This window comes from Sitophilus oryzae, unplaced genomic scaffold (genome assembly GCF_002938485.1).
Source record: "Sitophilus oryzae breed Bouriz unplaced genomic scaffold, Soryzae_2.0 scaffold_810_pilon_pilon, whole genome shotgun sequence".
In the NCBI taxonomy this organism is placed as follows: Eukaryota; Metazoa; Arthropoda; class Insecta; order Coleoptera; family Curculionidae; genus Sitophilus; species Sitophilus oryzae.
In genome coordinates, this window is record NW_022147429.1 from 4,575,990 (window position 1) to 4,599,544 (window position 23,555).

Genomic DNA, 23,555 nt, shown 5'->3' on the forward strand with positions numbered 1-23,555 from the left:
GATTATTTTTTATCGGGGTAGATTATCACGAGATAGCGGGGTTAAGATATTCAAGGCCGTGTGTCACGGCCTTGAATTTTTACTCGCAACATACGTAAAGTTTTATTTAAAAAACCTCGAGTCCCTTCATTCAGTGTGACACTTTGAAAAGTATAAATTGGGAATATCTTAGACAAACAAATGCTACCAGGAAGATTTTAAAGCATATCGGAAGATTCGAATTAAAATTTAAACGCTATTTTTTAAATTGAAAATGTCAAAAGTTGACATATGATATGTCATTCCGAGTGTCATTCCAATCAGAATGTCATTTTCTATCAAATTAATTAAAAAATACCAAGGGTGTCATTTAAAAATAAAAAGTTGTTTCCAGTAATTTCCAGTAAAACAGGAAGTGACGGAAAATAATTGAATGCGGCAATCGATCCTAATTTATGTCACATTCTAACATACCAAATCTCGTTTTTTTACCTGAAAAAATAAAAAAAAAGTTATAGGGATCAGCCATTTTTGAGACGCACCCGGTAATAAACCTTGAATAAACCAAGAATTTGAACAACGAAATAGATTTAGAGAATTTCAGCCTCCTCTACACGCCACTGGTTTAAATTGGAGCCACTAAATGCACGGTCAGAGAGATGGGGACTTTTGGTATGTTAACCTATACAACAGTACCTAACAAACCACAAAAATTTAGCTCTGGGGTATTTTGTTCCACGAGCACCATGTAACTAAAAATAGGTTTCCTGGACTAGATTTAAAACTCATACTTAGACGATTTTAAATTCTAGATGCATATTTTTTTCTAATCCAATTCCCCGGTATTTATTGGAGATCTTCCTGCTAGTATTTTTTGTTTAAGAGATACATACTTCCGACTGCTACCTATTAAACTGTTATTCTCTTTTTAGCTCTGTATTTTTCTGTGACTCTGAGTCGAATTGCCAAAAATATGAAAAAGAGAGTGTTCTTTTTCATATAACAAACATGACATCATATTTCTTAACATCCCTTTCAAACCCGTGCAACATACCCCTCGAAATTAACGCCCCCGCGCTCCACTTTCCGCCCCGATTTCGGTGGAGAGTGGCGTAATTAAGGACACTACTACAACGGGGCCCCTAACGCGTGCCTATGCCAGACGGCGGCAGCGGGTCCCACACGGGATTAAAGCTCCCCCTCTGACCGATAAAGCCGGCCGGGAATGCGGGAATGCGCTTTTTCCCGATTATCGGGGCAGGCAGACGAAAAAACGGCGGATATTGAAAAAAGCGGGGCGTGGGTGAAGGGGAGAGTCCTGAGATGGAGTTGAAAACGACGATGATAGATAGTTTTGTGGTTATTTATAACAGTTTTGTTATCTAGACTAGTTTAAAGATAGTGGCGGCTGCTAGTTCAATACTTTAGGGATGAACAACCTTAGCAAAACCAAGACCAAAACTAGCATTTGAGCTGAAAGGCCAAGACGTACGTAAGACCAAGACCAGAGTGCAAAACGTACGTAAGGCCAAGACCAGGCATGCAAGATTCTTGCGGTCTTACATTTTTTTTTACATTTATATGATATATAAGAAATTACTTATGTGCTCAGTTGTTATAATTTATTACAAATAGTGTTTTCCCGACTATTGCATAAAATTTTCAAGAAATAAAGCTGATTCAATATAATGGTGCGTTTAGACTTGAGCACGCACGCACTGATCCTCCGCGAATGCTCAAGTGTAAACGGCTGTGCGCGCACGCTCACTCTGAATCTGTCTGTGAGCGAGCAGCAGCGAACGTGATCCGTCTGGTGTCGGTTTTTGGTCCGTGCTCAAAGGGATTTTATGTGTGCACGAACGCTCAGTTTGCACCGACAATTTGTTTTGTCTGCGTTCGTGCGTGCGTGTGTGATTTTTTTTCGTTTTCTTTATTAAAATTATGGAGTGGATCAATGAATCTTCGTTATTATTAACTGAAAAATATGAAAAGTTGTCTATATTATGGGATGTTAAACATTCTTTGTATTATTAAAAAATCAAAAAAAACGCATGGCAAGACCTTGTAAATAAAATTAATATTGAATATGTCGATATTAATGAAATTGCTATTCTAAAATTTGTATCTTTTGTTCGTAATTTTTGGTATTATTAAATTTTGTAAATATTCAAAGTCGCGCCTGGTCATTCTTGTAAAGTTTTTGAACTGATCATAGCCCTTCTCAGACACTAAGTTGTTGCAGTAAATTATATCGATTTCTAAAAATTTGGGTTTGCCACCAGCGACAATGTTTTCGTTTTTTCTCCTTTTTAATAATTAAGCTGTGCATAACAATGACTGCAGCGTCGACTATTTCTTGGTTGTCCATTATTTTCGCCAATAGAACTCTGCTCTGCGCGCACAAATGGAACACTTCATTCGTCGAAAAATAAGTTTTTAATTTGAACGGAGCCGAGAGCGCGAACGAATGCCGTGCGCGCACGCTCAGTTCGTGCGTGCTCAAGTCTAAACGCACCATAATATATTGAAAAATAAAAATTTTCGTCAGACAAAATTATTCTAATACACGCCCTATACACCCTCTACACTATTTGGAGAATAGTTCGAAGCAGGTCAAGGTCGCGTTTCGTCGCCTAACTTTATCGCGATTTGGCTTATCTTTATATTAAAACTTCTGTTTTTATCAGTTTTAATCATCTGCTGATGATGCTAATAACATAGTTAGCGAAACGCACGTCTACATACATACATACTGCCATTACTCGCTGACGAGTATTTGACACGCATCAGAAGATGGTCACGCAAGGCATTTTCTTTCATGAGCTTTTCTGTGACTGAAAAGCCCGATACGTGATGTTATTTGTCTACCGCACTCGGGACATTCAAAAATCTCATTGCTTTGTTGCCTCTTAACTTTTTGGTTCTCGCTGTTAACTGAGTTTACAATTCTTCTCTATTGAATTCTATTGTGAGCTGCTACTTCCCACTCATTCTGCACATTAATCCCCTTTAAGTTTTCGTGGAAAATGTCCTTGTACCTTTTGAGTTGTCCACCTGGCCTCCTCTTACCGTCTACAAGCTCACCGTAAAGCAGTGATTTTGGTATGCGGTTTTCTTGCATTCTGCATACGTGACCAGCCCATCTTAGTCGGGATTTTGTAACCATGACTTCAATACTCTCGCAGTTAGCTTTTTCAAGAACCGATACGTTTGAGACGTGATGGAACACTTTGATTCTTAAGAGTTGTCTAAGGTGTCTCTGTTGCAACTTGTTATGCGTTCATGTGTCGGCGGTACGGCACCCAGGTTTCGCTCCCATATAACATGGTGGGGATTATTATTGCTCGGTACACTGCAAGTTTCGTTTTTGTGCTCAGGTCATGGTTGTAGAAAACCCTGTCTTTTAATTTCCAGAATACTCTTGAAGCGCTGCTAATCGCTTGAATCGCTGCTAAAGTGCTGAATTTCAGAGTCGATATTGGCCTTTTCCGAAATCAAACTGCCGAGATAATTGAATTCCGCTACATATTCCAGTAGTTCTTCTCCGATTTTTATAGCATTGTTGTGATCTTCCGGAGGAGTGCACCTGATTTTAGTTTTGTCGATGTTTAGCTTAAGGCCCAAAGCCTCGTATGCCCAGGTATATGTGTTCAACATTTCTTGTAATTGCTGTACAGTTTTTGCAACTAGAGCACAATCGTCAGTTCGTTGAAGTTCTGTGATGAATTTTGTACGTGTTTTTGCCCTGAGTCTTTTTATATTGAACAGACCGCCATCATATCTGTATCTAATGCCCAATCCTCTCTCCTGCAGTTTGCTGTCCACTATAATGGAGAGCGCTGCCATGAATATGTTGAATAGGAGAGGCGCTAAGACACATCCCTGCCTAACACTTGTATTTGTCAGGGATCGCTTAGTGATCCATGATGTCACACTCTTGACTGGTTGTTGTTATGGAGGCTTTTACACACTGTAAGAAATTTGTTGGGTACTCCGAACTTTTTCATAATTGCCCAAAGTGCATCTCTGTTCACAGAGTCGAAGGCTTTTGTTAGGTCGATGAATGCAACATAAAGTTTAGACTGCTGTTCTTTTACTTTTTCCTGTAGTTGGCGGATGGAAAATATGGAATCGACGGTGCCGCGGTTAGTGCGAAAATCCGTTTGCGATTCTGGAAGGATTTTTTCTATATGTGGGTGCAGGCGGTTTGACATAATTTTTGGAAGAATTTTTCCGCCGATAGCCAAGAGTGAAATTCCCCTTTAGTTTCCGCAGTCTGATACACTTCCTTTGTTCTTAAATATATTCACTATATTTGCGTTGCAAAAGTCCTGAGGTACCTCTCCGCTTTCCCATATGACATCGAAGAGAGCCTACGCGAAACGCACGTCCGTGTAAACGCACGTCTAGTGTAAAAGTAAAGTGTGCACCCTAATGGGCGATTTCGTGACAAGGCTTATTTGACTTCCTCTTACGTCTCAAGTGATGTATGATGTATGGCAGAGCTACTATTCCTTCTGCGACCAACGCATAAAACACTTACTTGTTTTCTCTAATTCGCCCAGCGGAAGCATATCGAAGACTGAAAGCGAAAGTGTTGCCATATTAAAATGTGTAATCTATGTTATACGCTTGACGAAAATATCTTTGGATGAAAAACCCGCATTTATGTTTTGAAAATGTATTCGTGTTAAACATAGAATTAACAACTTGGCAATGAAGACTATTGACATTTACCATAATATCTTGTATATGATATAACATCGATCTTTATTTCCAAGCCAAGTCTGACTCAGTTCTTTGTTTAATCATATAATATTATACCGTATGATCGAAAAAACGGCGTCCAGTTGGCTTGGAAATGACAATCGATAACATACCCCATATAATTTTACATATAAAATGACAGCGATTTTCATTTCATAGCCATCGCTGACGCCGTTTTTATTCGATTATATTGTATTAAATTGTTTAGTAATAGAAAATCGGTACTATTACCGTGAACATCATCATCATCATTTAACTTATTCCGTCCACTGCTGAACAAAAGCCTCCCTCAACTCTAGCCATTTCTTTTTATTTTATACCACTTGAATCCTGTTTCCAGCCACTCTCTTAATATCATCTGTCCATCGTCTAGGAGGTCGTCCTCTGCTTCTATAGGCCTCGTGTCTTGGTCTCCATTCCACAAGTATCTTTGTCCATCGTCCTGCCCAATTCCATCTTTGTTATCCTAGCCACATGTCCTGCCCAATTCCATTTAAGATGTGAGACAGATATCACCGCATCCCTTACTCCTGTTCGATTTCGTGAAGTATGATTGGGTATTTTATCCCTAAGTGTAACTCCCAACATGGATCTTTCCATTTACCGTTGCATAACCTTTTCTATGTATGTTCTTTTTGTCCAACTAAGTGTTTCAGCTCCATACATGAGGACAGGTTAAATTAAAAGTTACACACAAGGTTAAAGATCTTTCTTTTTAAACATATTGGAAGATCAGATCTCAATATATGCTTTAGTTTACCGAAAGCCGCCCACGACAAACCTATTCTGCGTAGAATTTCGTGTGTCTGATTTCCCGTGTAATATCGAAATTTCGTGTGTCTGATTTCCCGTGTAATATCGAACTTATGTCCTAAGTATTTTTATATGCACTTGTTCCAAAAGTATGTTATTAATGTTTAAATTACCTCTCAGAACTATGTTTGTCATTATTAACATACTGTACCGAAAATCCGTAAATCTACGGATTAACCCTAAATGATAAAAATTACTTCTTCAATTAACGGTTTTGGTGTATTGTGGTGTACTATTTTTTTTGCTGCTGAACACCAAATATTCCAACCACCAACAATAATTATCCAAGATGTCATCGGTGCGAGCAGCTAAGGTTTGGCTATTTATAATTAGATCTAATATTCCTATAAGTAGTGAACGAAGAACTGAGGCAACGTGGTAGAATAAATCTATAATGAAATATGGTTAGAATTGATATGTGGCGCATATTGAGCATATAACAATGGATAGTTTTGTTTAGAAAGTAATAGTAACGCTCGTTTATGGAATAAATAAAATTAACGAAAGAATGATAAATTTTAATATTTTTGTCACCGAGGGGGCATTAGATTTCTAGATTTTTGTGCAGTTATTGAGGGACCGCCACTTTTTGAACATTAAAAAATGTCTATACTTATGTGGCGGATTCATCTCTCCAAAAAATCCTATATGGGTTTTTCGCCACTAAAATCTACAAAATAAAATAGTTATTTTATGTGAACACTTTTGCGTTAATCCCAAACGGAAACTACTTGTCAGAAGTTAGGTTTAAAGATATACAAATTTGCCTAACGAACAAAAAAATGCTTAACGTTACGAAAAGTTTATCTCTTTTCGTCGCGCGTCGTCTGAATAACTATTTTATTTTGTAGATTTTCTTGCAGTGGCGAAAAACCCATATAGAATTTTTTGAACATTATTATACGAAAAATTGTATGAAATTTCCACTTATTTATTAAAAAAATATAAAAGATCAGATATTATTATTATATAATAAATATGTGTATCATATCTCATTAAATTATGAAGATTCTTTCGTCACACGTTTTACTTAAATATTTATAGTCTTTTTATTAACAGATGACTTTTTTATGACTGACTATATATGTTCTAAATTCCAGGACACCCAAGGTTCTTTAACCAACTTTCTTGCGGTTTGGATTTGATATCAATGGCTGGAGAATGGCTGACGGCCACCGCAAATACAAACATGTTCACTTACGAAATAGCTCCGGTGTTCATTCTTATGGAGAACGTCGTCATGACCCACATGCGGGAGATTATTGGAAGTGGTTGGAGGGATGGAGATTCTATTCTAGCACCGGGTAACGTAAAATCATTGATGAATTTATAGCATAATGTCTCAGCCAAACTGCAGTTTATTGAATATAGTATTACTCTTGTTATAGTACTTTTTGAAGTACAAAAGTCGCGACAAACGACTGACGGCTTTGAATAATTAGTAGAAGGATTGAAAAATACGAATTTTATAGGTAATGAGAGTAAAAATAAATTAAAAAATGTACGATCATACTGTAGTTTATGGCACTCCCAATAAGTAGTGGAGGCGGGAGAATGATTTGCCTGTACGAGATAACTCGAACTGTGTCGATACTTCACGCAGTATCTAGTAAATTCGAGAAATAATATTTTTTTGGAAATAAATTTATGTGTCTGCAAACATTCCATCCTTTTTTAAGGTTAATTTATTATTTAATTGATTAGTGTTAGTTTTTGACAAGTTTTATGTCAGTTTTTCTAGTTATAGATTTACCTTGCCAAAATTATCATCAATTGCCATTTCCCAGCGGTTCTTGACACCGTTTATTTTCGATCATATGATATAATACTTTATTTCAGTATTTGTAGTCGCTCTAACAGTACTGCTTAAATTCCTTTTTACTTAATCTGATGTTGACTTTTTATGGTTTAGGTGGCTCGATATCAAACTTATACGCCTTTCTAGCAGCTAGGCATAAAATGTTTCCTAATTACAAAGAAAAAGGGATAGCTACCATACAAGGCCAGCTTGTAATGTTTACTTCTGATCAAGTAAGTTTCAAAACCATACTTTTATCCGACTCTTCATCAAAGTTTTCAAACAATTATTGTTTATGTTTTAGAGTCATTACAGTGTCAAATCCTGCGCTTCCGTTTGTGGCTTGGGTACAGACAATTGTATAATGGTACCATCTGACGAAGCAGGTCGAATGATTCCGCGAGAACTTGAAAGATTGATTATTGAGAGAAAAAACAAAGGTATGTAGATATATACAAATATTTTCATGTATCATGTCAATCGCTATTTCTAGGTCATATTCCATTTTTCGTATGTTGTACATCTGGTACCACGGTCTTAGGTGCTTTTGATCCTATCAACGAGATAGCTGATATTTGTGAACGACATGGAATGTGGCTCCATGTTGACGTAAGATCAACTTTGCAATTACGTCAGCCGATTGTTTATTTTTTGTACTTTACAGGCAGCATGGGGTGGTGGATTATTATTATCAAAGAAGTATCGACATCCAAGACTCAGTGGAGTTGAACGGTAAGTTTATGTAGTTTTCTTGTTTTAAAATATTACGTGGTCAGAGCTGCAAAGTGCTCATGATCATAATTAAGCTCATCTAAAGCTGAATAAACCTAGATAAGCTCTACGTGAACTAAGAGTTTGGTGAATAAATCTGTGAATGTTAGGCAGTTGTTCACAGAACTTTATTGTATCTAATGACAAGTATCTGTATTCTCCTCCTTTTTTAAGTTGACCCAGAACACCATAATGTCAACTGTAATTTAGATCATTAGTATTATTATTAACGATGCAGAATGTTTCAGCCAAATAGAATGAATATGATAAATGAGCGAAAAACGTCAATTGGTACTTTACCTGTATTTTAAGTATGTTCTTTTTTGTTAAAGTAAGTGTGTCAGCTTCATACGTGTGGACAGGCAAGACACACTGGTTAAATACCTTTCTTTTTAAACATATTGAAATATCAGATCTCAGTATATGGTTTAGTTTATCGAATGCCGCTTACGACTTACTTACTGCCACTCTCGCTGACGAGTATTTGACACGCATCAGAAGATGGTTACGCAAGGAGTTTTCTTTCATGAGCTTTTCTGTGACTGAAAAGCCCGATAAGTACGTGATGTTATCTCTCTTCCGCACTCCGGACATTCAAAAATCTCATTACTTTGTTGCCTCTTTACTTTTTGGTTGTCGTTGTTAACTGAGTTTACAATTCTCCTCCATTGCGTTCTATTGTGCGCTGTTTCCTCCTACTCACGCTGCATATTTATCCCCTTTAAGTTTTCATGGAAAATATCCTTGTATCCTTTGAGTTGTCCACCCGGTTTCCTCTTACCCTCTACAAGTTCACCATAAAGAAGAGATTTCGGTAGGCGGTTTTCTTGCATCCTGCATACGTGGCCAGCCCATCTTAAGCGAGATTTAGTAATCATGACTTCAGTGCTCTCGCATCTTGCTTTTTCAAGGACTGATACGTTTGAACCATAGTGGTACCATTTGATTCTTAACAGTTGTCTAAGGTGTTGCAACAAGTTTAATGCGCTCGTGCGCTGACGCCGGCGGTACGGCATCGGCATCGGCACCCAGGTTTCGCTTCCATATAAATGGTGGGGATTATTACTGCTCGATACACTGCAAGTTTCGTGTTTGTGGTCAAGTCATGATTGTAGAAAACCCTGTCTTTTATTTTTTTCCAGAATGCTCTTGAGGCGCTGCTAATTCTGTGCTGAATTTCAGAGTCGATATTTGCCGTTTCCGAAATCAAACTGCCGCTTACGAAAAAGCTATTCTTCGGAATTATAAATTATCCTAAAATAAACCAATTCTTAGAATTTCGTGCGTCTGATTATCCCTTCTAATACCGATCTCATGTCCTAAGTATTTATACACTCAGATGCAAAAAAAACGTCACGGAGAAATTTTTGGTCAAATTTTAATTTAAGTGTTATATTTTTGATATTTTTAAACTTAATTTTTAGCAAGCTGTATATAATTATATCAACTTTAATTCGTAAACTCAGCGTTTTGTAAACTTTAATACTTGGCATATTATACAGGGTTAATCAAGGGGTTGTTTTTTTACCTTACCTTTTTCGCTCTTAACTTTAAATCACCTTGTACAATAATGTCGTGTAAAAATTTTCTTAAAATATAATTTTACGGTTAAAACCATGACTCCTGAGCATTTTGTTTTTTGATTCATGTCAATACATGCTTTGGTTAACTTTTAACAGCGAAATGAACTGATAACCATCAATTAGCAATTTTTGTAGTTATCATTACTTTTTGATGTAGTTTTTTAATGTGACGAGATGGTTTTGGTGACTATTGTCGTAACGTCATATTACACTGCATTGGATATTCTATACTACATTAAAAAAACGTTAAAGACTAACCATACAGTCCGGGTTTTAATAAACATTAATAATGATAACAGAACTAACGATATAAAAGAAAACATCTATAATACTAAGTATACAAACAGAGAAAAAAATTGTAAAAAATACCCTAATACTTTGTATTGTTGCCCTTGGCTGCTATAACTGCCTGTATACGTCGGTTCATACTGTCATTGAGGCTGCATATATCATATTGCGTTATGCTTTCCCATTCTTCTTTAAGGACCAAGCGAAGTTCATTTAATGAAGCTGGTACTGCTTCGTGACCTCTAACCCTCCTGGTAAGCATTTGCCAAACGTAGAACATGATGGGCGGTTCATAGTAGTATATAGTTCACAATAATCACCAAAGCCGCCTTGTCACATTGAAAAATAACTTCAAAAAGGAAATGATAATTGAAAAAATTGCAAATTGTTGGTGGCAAGCTCATTTTGCTCTTAAAAATTAACCAAGGCGTGTATTGACATCATCCAAAAAACAAAATGCTCAGGAGACATGGTTCTGACCGTAAAATTCTATTTAAGAAAAATTTACACACGAAATTATTGCAGTGAGTGTTTTAAAGTTAGTGTAAAAAAACAACTTCTCGATTAACTCTGTATAATATGTAAAATACTAAGAAAATACTAAAGTTTATAAAAAACTGAGTTTACGAATAAAAATTGACATAATTATATACAGCTTGCTAAAAAATTCATGAAAATAAGGCTAAAAATAACAAAAATATAACACTAAATTAATTATGACCAAAAATTTCTCCGTTGCGTTTTTTTGCATCTGAGTGTATATAAAAGTATGTTATTAATATTTAAATGTGGTATAATAATAATTAATACTCTTACCCATCTGACAACGTCCTGTACTCCCAACTCTCTTAGCGTATCTGTATTGCGTATTCTGCCGAGCAGTGTAGTCCCTTTTACTGTTCGTAATATTTTCATCTCTGCTGTTCTCATTTTCGTTTTTGTTTCTCTTGTTTCAGCAGCTAAGTCAGTACCGTAGTCAGAGTAAGACCCGAATTTATAAGACCTGTATAAGACCCATATACAAGTCCTGTAAATGCGGGTCTTACTCTCTATACTCGTGTACTTATTTTTCCATATTACATCACGTAAATACCCTCTATTCTTATTTTTTTAATCTGATGGGTCAATTTAAGTCGTTATACTTCTGCTGCTCGATGTTTCTATCCCGCATTCCGCAAGGCTCTCGCAAGAATGTAATGGTGCTTGCTTTTCATTTTTGCAATATAATGAAGTTATACCAAAAGTTAAGCTTGCAAGAGAAAAATATATAAAGGAACCTAATGACTATGAACTTATTAAACGTTTTGATATGCTTGAAGTAGCGGGTTGGAAAAAACTCCCGTTGAAGAAAATTCGGGCATATTTCATGTTGTCCACGATGAAGAACTTTATTAAAAAAACCTTGTACCACTGAGTAATCTTATGTTTACGAATGTTTTTTTTAAATTGTTTGGTACACTTTAAAATGTTTACTATGTTTTCCTTTTAATATTTAGAAGGTTATAATATGTCGTTATTTTCTATAATTTTTAATAAATATACTAAAGATGTAAATTGTAATTTTAACATCCTTCCTCACCACACTCGTCCTGTACAATAGAATAACTTTTACTGGTAACCTTTAATTCACTAGTGAATGTTACAAATTACTAGGAAAAGTCGATAAAACTCTTTAAAATACAACATCCACTGGTCCAATCCGTAATTGCTAGCATTTCCTAGTGAATGTTAACAATCACTGAATTTCCGACTTTCACTGTACAAAAAAACATTTTAATTAATTTTATGTTTTTATTTCTACTTTATCTTATGATCGCTATATTCCACAACATAATACTAGCTTAATTGTCTTCATAAGACCAATTATTTTGAATCCGAGCAAAAACTACACCCTCTCGACCTCAGTCTCATTCATTATCATAATTTGTGCGTAACCTTTGGAAATCTGCCAGATAGGCCGCCGTTTCCAGTCAATTTTTGCCGATCCCCCGGAGTGCTTTTGACACTTTTGGGGAGACCGCGCCGTCCTCCAAACCGTAACTAGTCGAAAATGCAAATTGATATCCACTTTACGGCTTATCAGTGGCTTTGACGCACTCCTATATCGGATTATCGATTTTATGGGCCCCCCAGAAAGAGCCAGCCGCCGACGTTTTTCTTTTGTGCGGTTTTAAATCTGCTTTTAAAGCTATTGAAAAAATAAATAACGGCAGCGAGGTGTAAGATTAAAAAACAATTAGATAGGGGAGAAATTGTAATAAACACTGAATGGAAAATAAAACTAACCTACAGTTTGTCACTAAAAAATAACTAATAACTGTAATTAGGGTATCCAGTCCCGGGACTTGGTCCCGGGACGGTCCCGGGACATAGCATAAAAAAGTGGTCCCGGGACTCAATGATGGTCCCAGGACCTCAACTTGGTCCCGAAACCGCTAAATTATTATACCTTGCAGTTGTTGAAGTAACGTATTGTAAAAGAAACCATCAGAAAATCATTGAAGAACTGTCAAGTGATGATAATTATAGCGACGACGACGATGAAACTGTGGATGAAGAGATCATTTACGATCTAACTGACAGCTACAACATAAACGAATTAGTCAACAAAGTCCGAAAAATCGTAAAGTTATTTCGACCTCCATTGAAAAACACTGTTTTACAGAAATACGTGCACGGAAAATACAACCGAGAATTAAATCTTATTTTAGATTGTAAAACCCGTTGGAATAGCCTTGATGGAATGCTAGAAAGGTTTGTTTTTCTAAAAGATTGCATACAAAAGGCCATGATTGATCTCTCCATATCAGTAAATTTCAGTGACTACGATTTTGAAATTCTGGACGGAATTGTTAAGTGCCTAGAACTTATAAGGCTAGCTGTGATGACACTATGTAGGTATGAAGCAAATCTCTACACTACTGATGCTAGCTTTAAGTTTATATTCGAAGAACTTTCAAAAATCAATGCGCTTTTAAGCCAAAACTTACAGGAAGCATTGAAGCAACGAATAAACGAGCGAAGAACCGTTGCCTCCAGTGTGCCTAGTTATCTCTGTAATCCACATACTAAAATATATAGAAAGTTTAAGCAATCCTTTAGATTTTAATCAGTCTAAGCCAGATACCAAAGAAATCTTAAAGTTCATTGACAAATTGGTGCAAAGATTATCACAATCCAAAGTGCAAGAGCAAGAAGCTGTTTCAGATGAAGACGAAGTTTTGCTGGCGGAGATAAGAAACAGAAGTAGTAATCAGGTTGAGAAAGATCCATTGGCAAAAAGGTTAGACGGATTTATTGAAAGTGCAATATCTGCTACTGCCTCAACAAGTACAAGAGCAATCATACAAACGTCATTAGCTGCAAAACCAGATCAAACCAATTATCAAAAGTTATAAAACGAGAAATGGCCTTTTTTGAGGATGGCGGTTGGCGAAGACAATATTTGCAGCTATGTTACGAGCATTTACTGACCATTCCATCCACCAGCGTCCAATCGGAGAGAGCTTTTTCAGTTGCCGGTGGATTTTGTAGTAAGCTTCGTTCAAGATTAGATGATAAATCCTTAAATGCTCTCGTGGCACTTAAGTCTTACTTTGGACAAAGGTGATGTGTCTCGTTATATACCTATATTTTTTTATAGTTTTATATTTGCCATGTTCGCATGAGTTTATGTCAATTTGTTTCTGTTTTTTTTTTGTTCTGATTTTTGTTGATTAACCATTTAGCAATATAAATAAACCTGAGTTCTCAGTTAAATTAATTTAATTTCTTATATTTTCTCAAGGTAGATTTAATCGATATTAGATAAGTATACTGTGTATTTTAGTTTCGGGACCAGTTTCGGGACTCCCGGGACTTGTCCCGGGACCTCATATTTGGTCCCGAAGTCCCGAAAGCATTTTTGGTCCCGGGACTTGGATTCCCTAACTGTAATAATAGGCTAATCAAATTTAGAGGGGCCACATGGAAAAAAGTGTTAGAAAGCTAATTGTTGTTTTGATTGGTTCATTAGAGGTGAAAGAGACATTTTCTAGGTTTGCATGAATGGTTGCTGACCGCCGGCGCCGCCGCCGCGCCGCTCTAGCCAGGAGACCCAGAACATGGAAAAATTCGCGGACTTTTTTAAAATTTTCGCCTATAGTTTCGAAACGTTGCGTTTTAACGAATATTTCAGTATTAGGCAAATTCAAGAGAATTAAATACCGCGTCGAGTGCGTGCCACATTCATTCAATCCAGTTCAATAATATGGCTAAAATTGAAAGTGATATTTAACCACTTTGCTAAAAAAAACATTAAAGTGACGTAATCGTTCGTCACAGAAAATATTGTTCTAAATAACCAAATCGAAACACAAATAAGGTTACAGAGCATCAAATTGTGGGTTTAACTATAATATATAATCTTCAGTCCCTTACCCTACGTGAGGGTATGGTGACATCATATGTGTTGATTCCCCTTATTTTCTAATAGCAAGTTATTCAACGCTGTTGACACACTGGTCACAGGGTTTTAACATTGGTTGGTGGGTCTACCCACTTCTTAGGCGATTTGGTCTTGGTTTGATTTGGAATATGACCAAAGTATCGCAGGATTGACTGATTTAATGTTGTAACCAGGCGTCTCTCAATGTTTAGTTCTTCAATAATGGAAATGTTTGTTCGATGAACCGTCCATGGTATTCGCAGCAGTCTGCGATATACCAACATCTCCAAGACCTTTATTGTTTGTCTATAGGTTTCCTTTAGTGTCCAGGTTTCAGAGGGTCTTCGCTATGGGGAAAATAAGGGAGTTCGCAATGCGTAGTTTAGTGTTTTGTGCGATTGCTGTATCCTTCCATATTTTAGTCATACTTTGTTGTTGCATTCCTCGTCATTGCCACTCTCTGCCTGATTTCGGTCTCGCATCCTCCAGAGTTTGCTAGCATAAAACCTAAGTAATTGAACTGGCTCACAACCTTGTATCCAGCCACGGTTCGGACATCAGGCTGGGTTTTACAGAGGCGGTCCACATTATTATCGTCTTGGTTTTTCTTTTGTTTAGTTCCAAGCACGATTCTTTACCAATTGAGCACATTACAGTCGTGACTTCCTGTAACTCCTCTTTGCTAGCGGTTATAATATCACTGTATCATCCGCGTATTACAGTTTATTTATCCTCCTGCCTCCACGGGTATTCCACCGTTTCATTCTTCTATAACTCTACGATTGATATTTATACTCGTATTCAGTATATGTATTAACAAGATTGGCGAGAGTACACATCCATGTCTCACATCTGCGTTACTTTTAAAACTAATCGATAACGTGTTATTAGCTCTGATTTTAGCATTGTTGTTCTCATAGAGCTGTTTGACCAAATAAATGAGGTGAGCTGAAGCGACCATTTCTAGTAGAATAGTCCATTTTATTCCATTTTACCTTATCAAATGCCTTGGAGTAGTGATTTTGGTAATGGTAATTTTGATTGATATAAAAATAATTACTGTTTAAATTTTTCACTACTCTGAGATAATTTGTGCAAAAAAACATAAAATTGTGCTTTTAAAATCAAAAGCTAATAAAAAATCTTAAAATAATAAAATATAAGAAAAAAAATAGAATAAACATCTCAATAGGGACCTGGATATAATGGTTTTTTGGAAGACTGGATTATTTATATTGGAAATAGACGTGACTATTTGATTATTGGTGATCTGAAAACTATCAAAAATAGATATTTAATTCTTTAGTTTTCTATTTCACTTGAAAATGGCAGGATTTTACAGTAATGAATATGACACAAATTAAGTTTTTTTATTAAAACAAAGCAGACATCTAAAAAAAGTCAATTAAACACATAAAAAGAAACAATTTTAGAGTATTTAAGTTGGACGTGGGTTAACAGGGTCTTTGAAATCGTAATCTTCTCGTCCGTTATTTGTAGACAAAAGCAAGAGCGAAGGCACAGCTGTTGGATTCTCATGTAATCACGGATTACCCTCTCCTTCCGGAATCCTGACATGCCTTTGCTTTTTAAGTTGTCCTGATTACTCATCGTCCAAGGCAAACGCAGGCTAAGAAAAAAGTACTTTATTTTTCGTTGTTTCAAATCGGATTTAAATTGAAATCTTTTGCTACAACATTAATTGTAGGGTGACTCTGTTCTGTTACTTTTTCAATATTTTTTTAACTCTGTCATCAAACACAGTAATTCATGTTAGATATATCTAATTCAGAAGTGTATACCGGATGTTTATCAAAAGTGGCTCACCCCTATAGCTTCTTTATTTTTTCAGATAAAAAAATGAGATTTGGTATGTTAGTATATCACATAAATTATTATTGATTGACATATTCAGTTATTTTCGGTCACTTCCTGTTTCACCGGAAATGATTTTATTCGATAGAAAATGAAATTCTGAATAGAATGATACATCATAGGTCAATTTTTTCACATTTTTAGTTAAAAAAATCGTATTTTAAATTTCAATCAAGGGTGCCAATCAAGGGACCTTGGAAAAATATATTTGATCGTCTAATGTTTTTCGCGTCTTGTCATAGCCAGTTAAAAGATACCAAAATCGTGTTTTTACATATCCTAATTTTTTCAAATGAGACGAAGGTGGCTCAGTAGCATATTTGGAAAAATCATTTTTTTTACGAATAATTTGGTACCACACATTTGGTATTTCGAGTCGTTATGAACAATATATTACAATTTCAAATAAGCCATATGCGAATATGTCAAAAGTTGACATATATATGTCATTCTATTCTAGTTTCAATTATTCTTTGACCTTATGAAATATATTTTAAGTAAATTTAATTTTTGGTTTGAGGTCAGGTGTAAATAGATATTTTAGAGATTTAATCCATTAATTATTATTTATTGATATAAAAATTAATTTTATGACGTTTCGACCATTAACTTGGTATTTTTCATAATGAATAATAATCTTCTACTTGTTCCATCTGTCAGAATTAATAATATTTACATGTAAAAACAGTTAAAAATACAAAAATAAAACAATAATGACTTACCCTGGACGTAGATTTCTTACTTTTTGTTAAAAACTTCCTGCCATTCTATTCAAAGAGTGTCATTTTCTATCGAATAAAGTAAAAAAATACCAATGGTGTCATTTAAAAACCAAAAGTTGTAGTCATTTCCGGCGAAACAGGAAATGACCGAAAACAATTGAATACGGCAATCAATCCTTATGTCATATACTATAACGTACCAACCAAAATCAACCAACAAATCTCGTTTTTTATCTGAAAAAATAACAAGTTATAGGGGTGAGCCACTTTTAAGAAACACCCTTTAACTCTCATCCCTATTCACCATTAGATCCTACTATCCTTGTACAGGGTGTCCCATTTTCGTGTGTTTTATGGAGTTTCTCGTTTAAGAGTAGAGATACAAAGATGCTGTTCCATATCACCGTGCTAGTTTTTTATGAAACTAGATGCTACACACAGATTTGTCCTAGCCCTTATATTTCCTAAAATACAGGGGGCAAATTTGAAAATTTTGCATTTTTCGACTCACCTCGTATCTCGGTTTTCCTACAACTTAAAAGGTGAATAGTGAGTTCCGTAGAGTTTTTCACGAATTCAATGGCGTAACTAGTTTTTCGCTGAGAGATGTCGTCATTTTCGAAATATGGCTCAAATTTAGGTTTTTTAAATGGGACACCCTATATATTATTTTTTTTTATCTTATTAATCTTATTATGAGCTCCTTATTGTTAGTTTTACTTGTTAGTAAGCAAAACGTACAGGAAAATAATTATTGTTCGGCAACAATCGCTCGATATCATAGCAATAGTCAAATACAAAATTTGTTAATGTGATTTGTTAGCATGACCAGATCCTACCGAAAAAACGGAAAATCCCAAATTTCCGGAAATCCTACTTTTCAGGTAGGATTTACTAGGGTATACTTTTTTCCGGGCGTCACACTGTAAATTATAAGTAGAGAAATACCGGGTGCGTCTCAAAAGTAGCTCACTCCTATAACTTATACTTTTTCAGTTAAAAAAAAAGAGATTTGGTATATCAGTATATGACATAAATTGGGATTGATTGACGTATTCAAAATTGTTTTCGATCACTTCCTGTTTCACCGGAAATGACTACAATTGATTTTCAAATGGCACCCTCGGTATTTTTTTGCTTTATTCGATAGAAAATAACACTCTGTATAGAATGACATATCATATGTCAACTTTTTTACATTTGCGTATATGGTTTATATGAAATTATAACATACGATTCATAACGAAAAGGTAAATCAAATACCAAGTGTGTGGTATCAAATTATTCGTAAAAAAATGCTTTTTCCGAATATGCAAATGAGCCACCGTCGTTCCATTTGAAATAATTAAGATATGATTAAAAATACGATTTGGGCATCTTTTAATCGGCCACAACAAGACACTAAAAACATTACACTATCAAATCTATTTTTCCATGGCTCCTTGATTAAAAATTGGTGTTTTTAATATAGCCATTGCACTCTAGATTGAAATTTAAAATACGATTTTTTATTAAGCGAAAATGTCAAAAGTTGACATATAATATGTCTTTCTATTCAGAATGTCATTGTCTATCGAATAAAGTAAATAAATACTGAGGGTGCCATTTGAAAATCAAAAGTTGTAGTAATTTCTGGTGAAACAGGAAGTGGCCAAAAACTATTGAATACGTCAATCAATCCTAATTTAGGTCCATATACTAACATACGAAATCTTTTTTTTTTATCTGAAAAAATAAAAAAGTTGTTAGGGGTGAGTCACTTTTGAGACGCACCAGATATAGTTTTTAATTGTTTAATAAATTAATTAAGTAAGCGCGTATCGTTAAGAATATAATATTTTATAGCATTAAACAAACAAAAGGAAAATACATTTTCAGGACACTTCCCGACTGCCAGCGCACAATGGCCCTTTTTATTTGGCACACTCGATTAATCGGCCCTCTAATTTAAAATTCCCACTCCGACGCGCCACTTACAATAAGCGCCGCCCGAAGGTGATTAATGAAGGCCGTAATTAATATTGCTGCTGTCAAGGTCATAATTGTGGTTTAAGTGTAGCCTAATTTACGGCTCCTAAGGGCTAAATTCCAAATCTTCTCTAGCTTTTGGACCGGTCGGTGGTCGGTTGAAGCGAGCGAATTGAATAAATTCGAGGGGTCACCATAGGCGTAGTTCACTAAAATAACAGTAAAAATTCCATGTTTATAAAGGGTCCTGTAACAGTACTTCGGGAAACTGTGCTGTTCACTAGAGGTGGACAAAGATTGAACGAGTCGTGTATTTGAACGAGTATTAAAATGAATCGTGAGATTCGATTCATTGCTTGCAATCCGGTTCATTCAATTGAATCGTGACCAGCACGGATCTCACGGATAAGATTTGAACGATGAGCCGTAAAAAAGAAACGTGAGAATTGAATCGGATCACAATGCGATCGTTCGTTCCTACGGCTCAGCGCGCGCCGGCGCGGCTGTGGTATAAGCACAATAATAAATGATAACGTATAGACATAAATGCAGGCACCAATATTTAGACTTGAACAAAAGCCCTAAACAAACATCATTGGCGTAAAATGCAAACGATAAGAAAGTTATTTACAAGAAAAAAACTTATTTATACTGTGCTTTGTACGGGAGTATCTGTAAGGTATTTAATTTTCACGTTAATATTTTTGTTAAAACAATATTACCGACTATTAAATGTCGAACTAAAAACGAAATCGAATTTTTATGCAACTCCAAATAAGTATTGTTGGTCTCTGCTCAATGTGATAAAAACGGCGTCAGCGATGGTTATAAAATGAAGATCGCTATCATTTTATACCTATGTAAACTTATATGGGGAATGTCATCGATGGTCATTTCCCAGCCAACTTATAGTCCTACCAAATTATCGCCAGTAGTGCCAGTTACGATTCTTGTTTTTATGAAACGTAAATTGTGCATGTGGTTCGTTCAAATGAACGAATCGTAGGAGTCAATTCAATATGAGAAATCGAATCGTGTGATTCGATTCACTAAAAAAGTCGTAATGCCCATCACTACTGTTCACTGCACAAATTGATTAATTCCGATTTTTGAAAAATCCCAAATTTAAGTGTAAGAAAGGGTCAAACGGAGCACTTTTGTAGAGAGGTAAATTGTGTGCAATGAACTTATTATTTCGATTCAAAAAATACGTAGTTGTTCTTTGTCCACGGACTATTGGAACACCTTGTATATTTTGTAGGCCTGCTTTAGAAAAAACATTCTCAATTTTTTTTTCAGAAAATATGCAATGTGATGTTTTTTTTTATAAAAGACAAAAATATAGTAAATGCTAGAAGAAACATTTTACGAAAAAGAAGTCGTCGGTGGAGTTTTATTTTTTTATTTTTAAAAATATTTCTTCTATTTATGTATGGGTGGGGGTTGTTTTCACCATTCTCGTACTTTTTCTTGTTTTTGTAAAAGTCAAATGTTAAAGCGCTCACCAAAACATAGGAACCCCAAATCTCATTCAAATATGCATACCGGGTGCGTCTGAAAAGTGGCTAACCCCTATAACTTTTTTATTTTTTTCAGATAAAAAAACGAGATTTGATATGTTAGTATAAGACATAAATTAGGATTGATTAACGCATTCAATTCTTTTTGGCCACTTCCTGTTTCACGGTAAATGACTACAACCTTTGGTTTTTAAATGACACCCTCGGTATTTTTTTTACTTTATTCGATAGAAAATGACACTCTGAATAGAGTGACACATTATATGTCAACTTTTGACATTTTCGCTTAAAACAAAATTGTATTTTAAATTTCAATTTAGAGTGCCATGTCTGTGTTAAAAACACCAATTTTGTCACACACATTCGCCTTGTCCTGGCTGGTTAGAAGATGCCCAAATCGTATTTTTAATCATATCACAATTTTTTCAAATGGAACGAAGGTGACTCGTTAGCATATTTGGAAAAAGAATTTTTTACGGCTAATTTCGTACCACTCACATGGTATTTTGAGTAAAATTGTCGTTATGAACTGGATGTTGCAATTTCAAATAAACCATATTTGAAAATGTCAGAAGTTGACATATGATATGACATTCTATTCAGAGTGTCATTTTCTATCGAATAAAGTAACAAAATACCGAGGCTGTCATTTAAAAATCAAAAGTACTCATTTCCGGTGAAACCGTCAATCAATCCTAATTTATGTAATATACTAACATACTTTTGAGACGCACCCGGTATTGTATATAGCATTTAGAGGCCGTTTTTAGGATTGTTTTCAGTGGTACATAAAAGAATATTAATAGCTCGTTTAATAACATATTAGGAATGAATTACAGATATTTAACACTTAAGGTATAATTCTAAGGTTTAATAAAATTTTAATTTTTATAATAAAGGTTTAATAAAATCATTTATTTCTGATCTTTTTTCAGAGCACATTCAGTTACATGGAATCCACACAAACTAATGGGAGCTCTCCTTCAATGTTCAACAATTCACTTCAAGGAGGACGTAAGATCTATTGACAAAACACAAGTTTAATAATGGTAATTTGAATCTGAATATTTCAGGGCCTACTTATGAGCTGTAATCAAATGTCAGCAGATTATTTGTTTATGCAAGACAAGCTGTATGACATCAAATTCGACACTGGAGACAAAGTAATTCAATGCGGTAGACACAATGACATTTTTAAATTATGGCTTCAATGGAGAGCAAAGGTAAATTATTTTTAATTCTTTGTCAAAGGTAGTGCTTTTAAAAAAACTATTGAAGCCATAAGTTATTCAAATTAAGCATACAGGGTGTTTCAAAAAATGTGCCATATCTCGTCGACATATTCACCAGGGACGTGCATATGGGTTATCACTGGAATATTTTACTAAAAAAATACCCTCAGAGGTTTTACATTGATATGTACGCACACTGGGTTGGAGAACGTTTAGTTAAAAAAAATATGTGCGTCACTGACTTTTTTCCTATTATTAGCAAAAGAGTGTAGGGAATTCAACCCTAATTAAAAGCTGCATCTTCATATTTTGTCCAATTCAATCTCCTCGATGAGATAAACGCAATTTTATTAATCACAATTATTAAAATTAAAATTAAAATAAAATTAAAAAATAATTTGTTTAATATAATTAAATTTGTAACACTGATACACAGTGCTACCAACAGCAAATTCCCCAAAAAATAATGGTATTTAAGATAATTATTACAAAAGGCCTATTTTAAAAGTTTTAACATCCTGTAACTTTAAACCTATACATTGTCGCCATGTTTATATAATTTTTTTTTGTGGCGTACATATTTTTTTAGAAAAATATTCTAGTGATAACCCTAGTGCACGTCCCTGGTGAATACGTCGACACTTTTTTAGCATTAAAATATGTCGCATTTATAGTAACTTTTACCCTCAAAATTTCATTCGATTCGCTAAAAGTACTTGGAAGAAAATTATAATAAATCGAAAAAAGATGAAGACTTTGACCCCCTGTAGTTACGAAACAAAGCAGAATCGAACCTATTTAATATGAAAAATAAATCTGGTTTTTACGAGCGGAATCTCCCCACTAGAAATGGCACTTGTTTTTTTGAAACACCCTGTATAAGATACCAAATAGTGGAAGACATAAGAAAAAAATACAAATTACGTTCTTTGTATTAAGCCAGAGATTAAATTGAATATAAAATGATTACTATATAAAAAAGGACAATGAAAATAGATTCTTTTTTTTAATTCTATGTTTAACGTAAAATTAATATTGAATTTCTAATTCCAGTAAGGTAGATTGCATTAATAATAATACATAATTGTGATTAGAGATTTTTTAAGTTAACTATGTTTTTACTGGACTGACTGTGAGATAGTTTAAAAAACAATATGACAAAGAAGTTTTAGTAGAATCAATATCTGCAGGGTTTTGCTTGTTGCCTGATTTTTTATATTTAATTTAAGAAATTAAACAAAAACTTAGAATAAATTAAATAATGGACGTTTTATATAAATAAAATAAATTAGATTATTGAATTCTTAAATAAAAAAAAATAAAAAAGTTTGTTCCCCAGGTGAGGCTCGAACTCACAACCCCGGCATTGCTCACGACTACTGTCTTATAAGTACCGTGCGCTAACCAATTGCGCCACTGGGGACTACGCGAGCATATCGGATATGCCGTAATTGTCATAAACGTAATATTTCTCTAAATTTAAAAACAATAGACTGATTATTTTTAAGTATTTTTGTAACATTACCGAATATGAAATTGTACTTTTTAAATCTGACATTGAAACTAATATATTAACATTGTGTATTGTGATATGATAATGAGAATAAAATGAATATAATTATAGAGTGTTTTAAAAAACTGTACCTGTGCCATCATCACAAAAAAGGATGTGCCATGCGGGGAGATTCCTTACGTGAAAATAAGATTTATTTTTTATATAGACATACCTATATCCGATTCTGTTTTGTTTCATACCTACAGGGTGTTAAAGTCTTTTTTATTTATTTTAATTTTCTTGTGTTTTTGGCTATTT

General features: G+C 34.8%; 1 protein-coding gene and 1 non-coding gene across 4 annotated transcripts in view; one reads left to right on the forward strand and one right to left on the reverse strand.

Moving 5' to 3' along the window:
* LOC115889109 (glutamate decarboxylase) overlaps positions 1–23,555 on the forward strand; it is an 85,865-nt gene that overhangs the window by 57,965 nt on the left and 4,345 nt on the right. For 2 of the 3 annotated variants that reach the window (XM_030909038.1, XM_030909040.1), the window contains 7 exons: positions 6,660–6,863; positions 7,472–7,590; positions 7,662–7,797; positions 7,851–7,966; positions 8,022–8,089; positions 21,446–21,524; positions 21,584–21,733. In XM_030909038.1, the coding sequence (XP_030764898.1) occupies positions 6,660–6,863; positions 7,472–7,590; positions 7,662–7,797; positions 7,851–7,966; positions 8,022–8,089; positions 21,446–21,524; positions 21,584–21,733 (872 nt within the window). The remainder of the gene's footprint in view (positions 1–6,659; positions 6,864–7,471; positions 7,591–7,661; positions 7,798–7,850; positions 7,967–8,021; positions 8,090–21,445; positions 21,525–21,583; positions 21,734–23,555) is intronic. The other variant, XM_030909039.1, reaches the window with a different exon arrangement.
* On the reverse strand, positions 23,074–23,165 carry Trnai-uau. Its single transcript is given in 2 exon segments — positions 23,074–23,109; positions 23,128–23,165. It is a non-coding gene; the product is annotated as a tRNA-Ile (tRNA).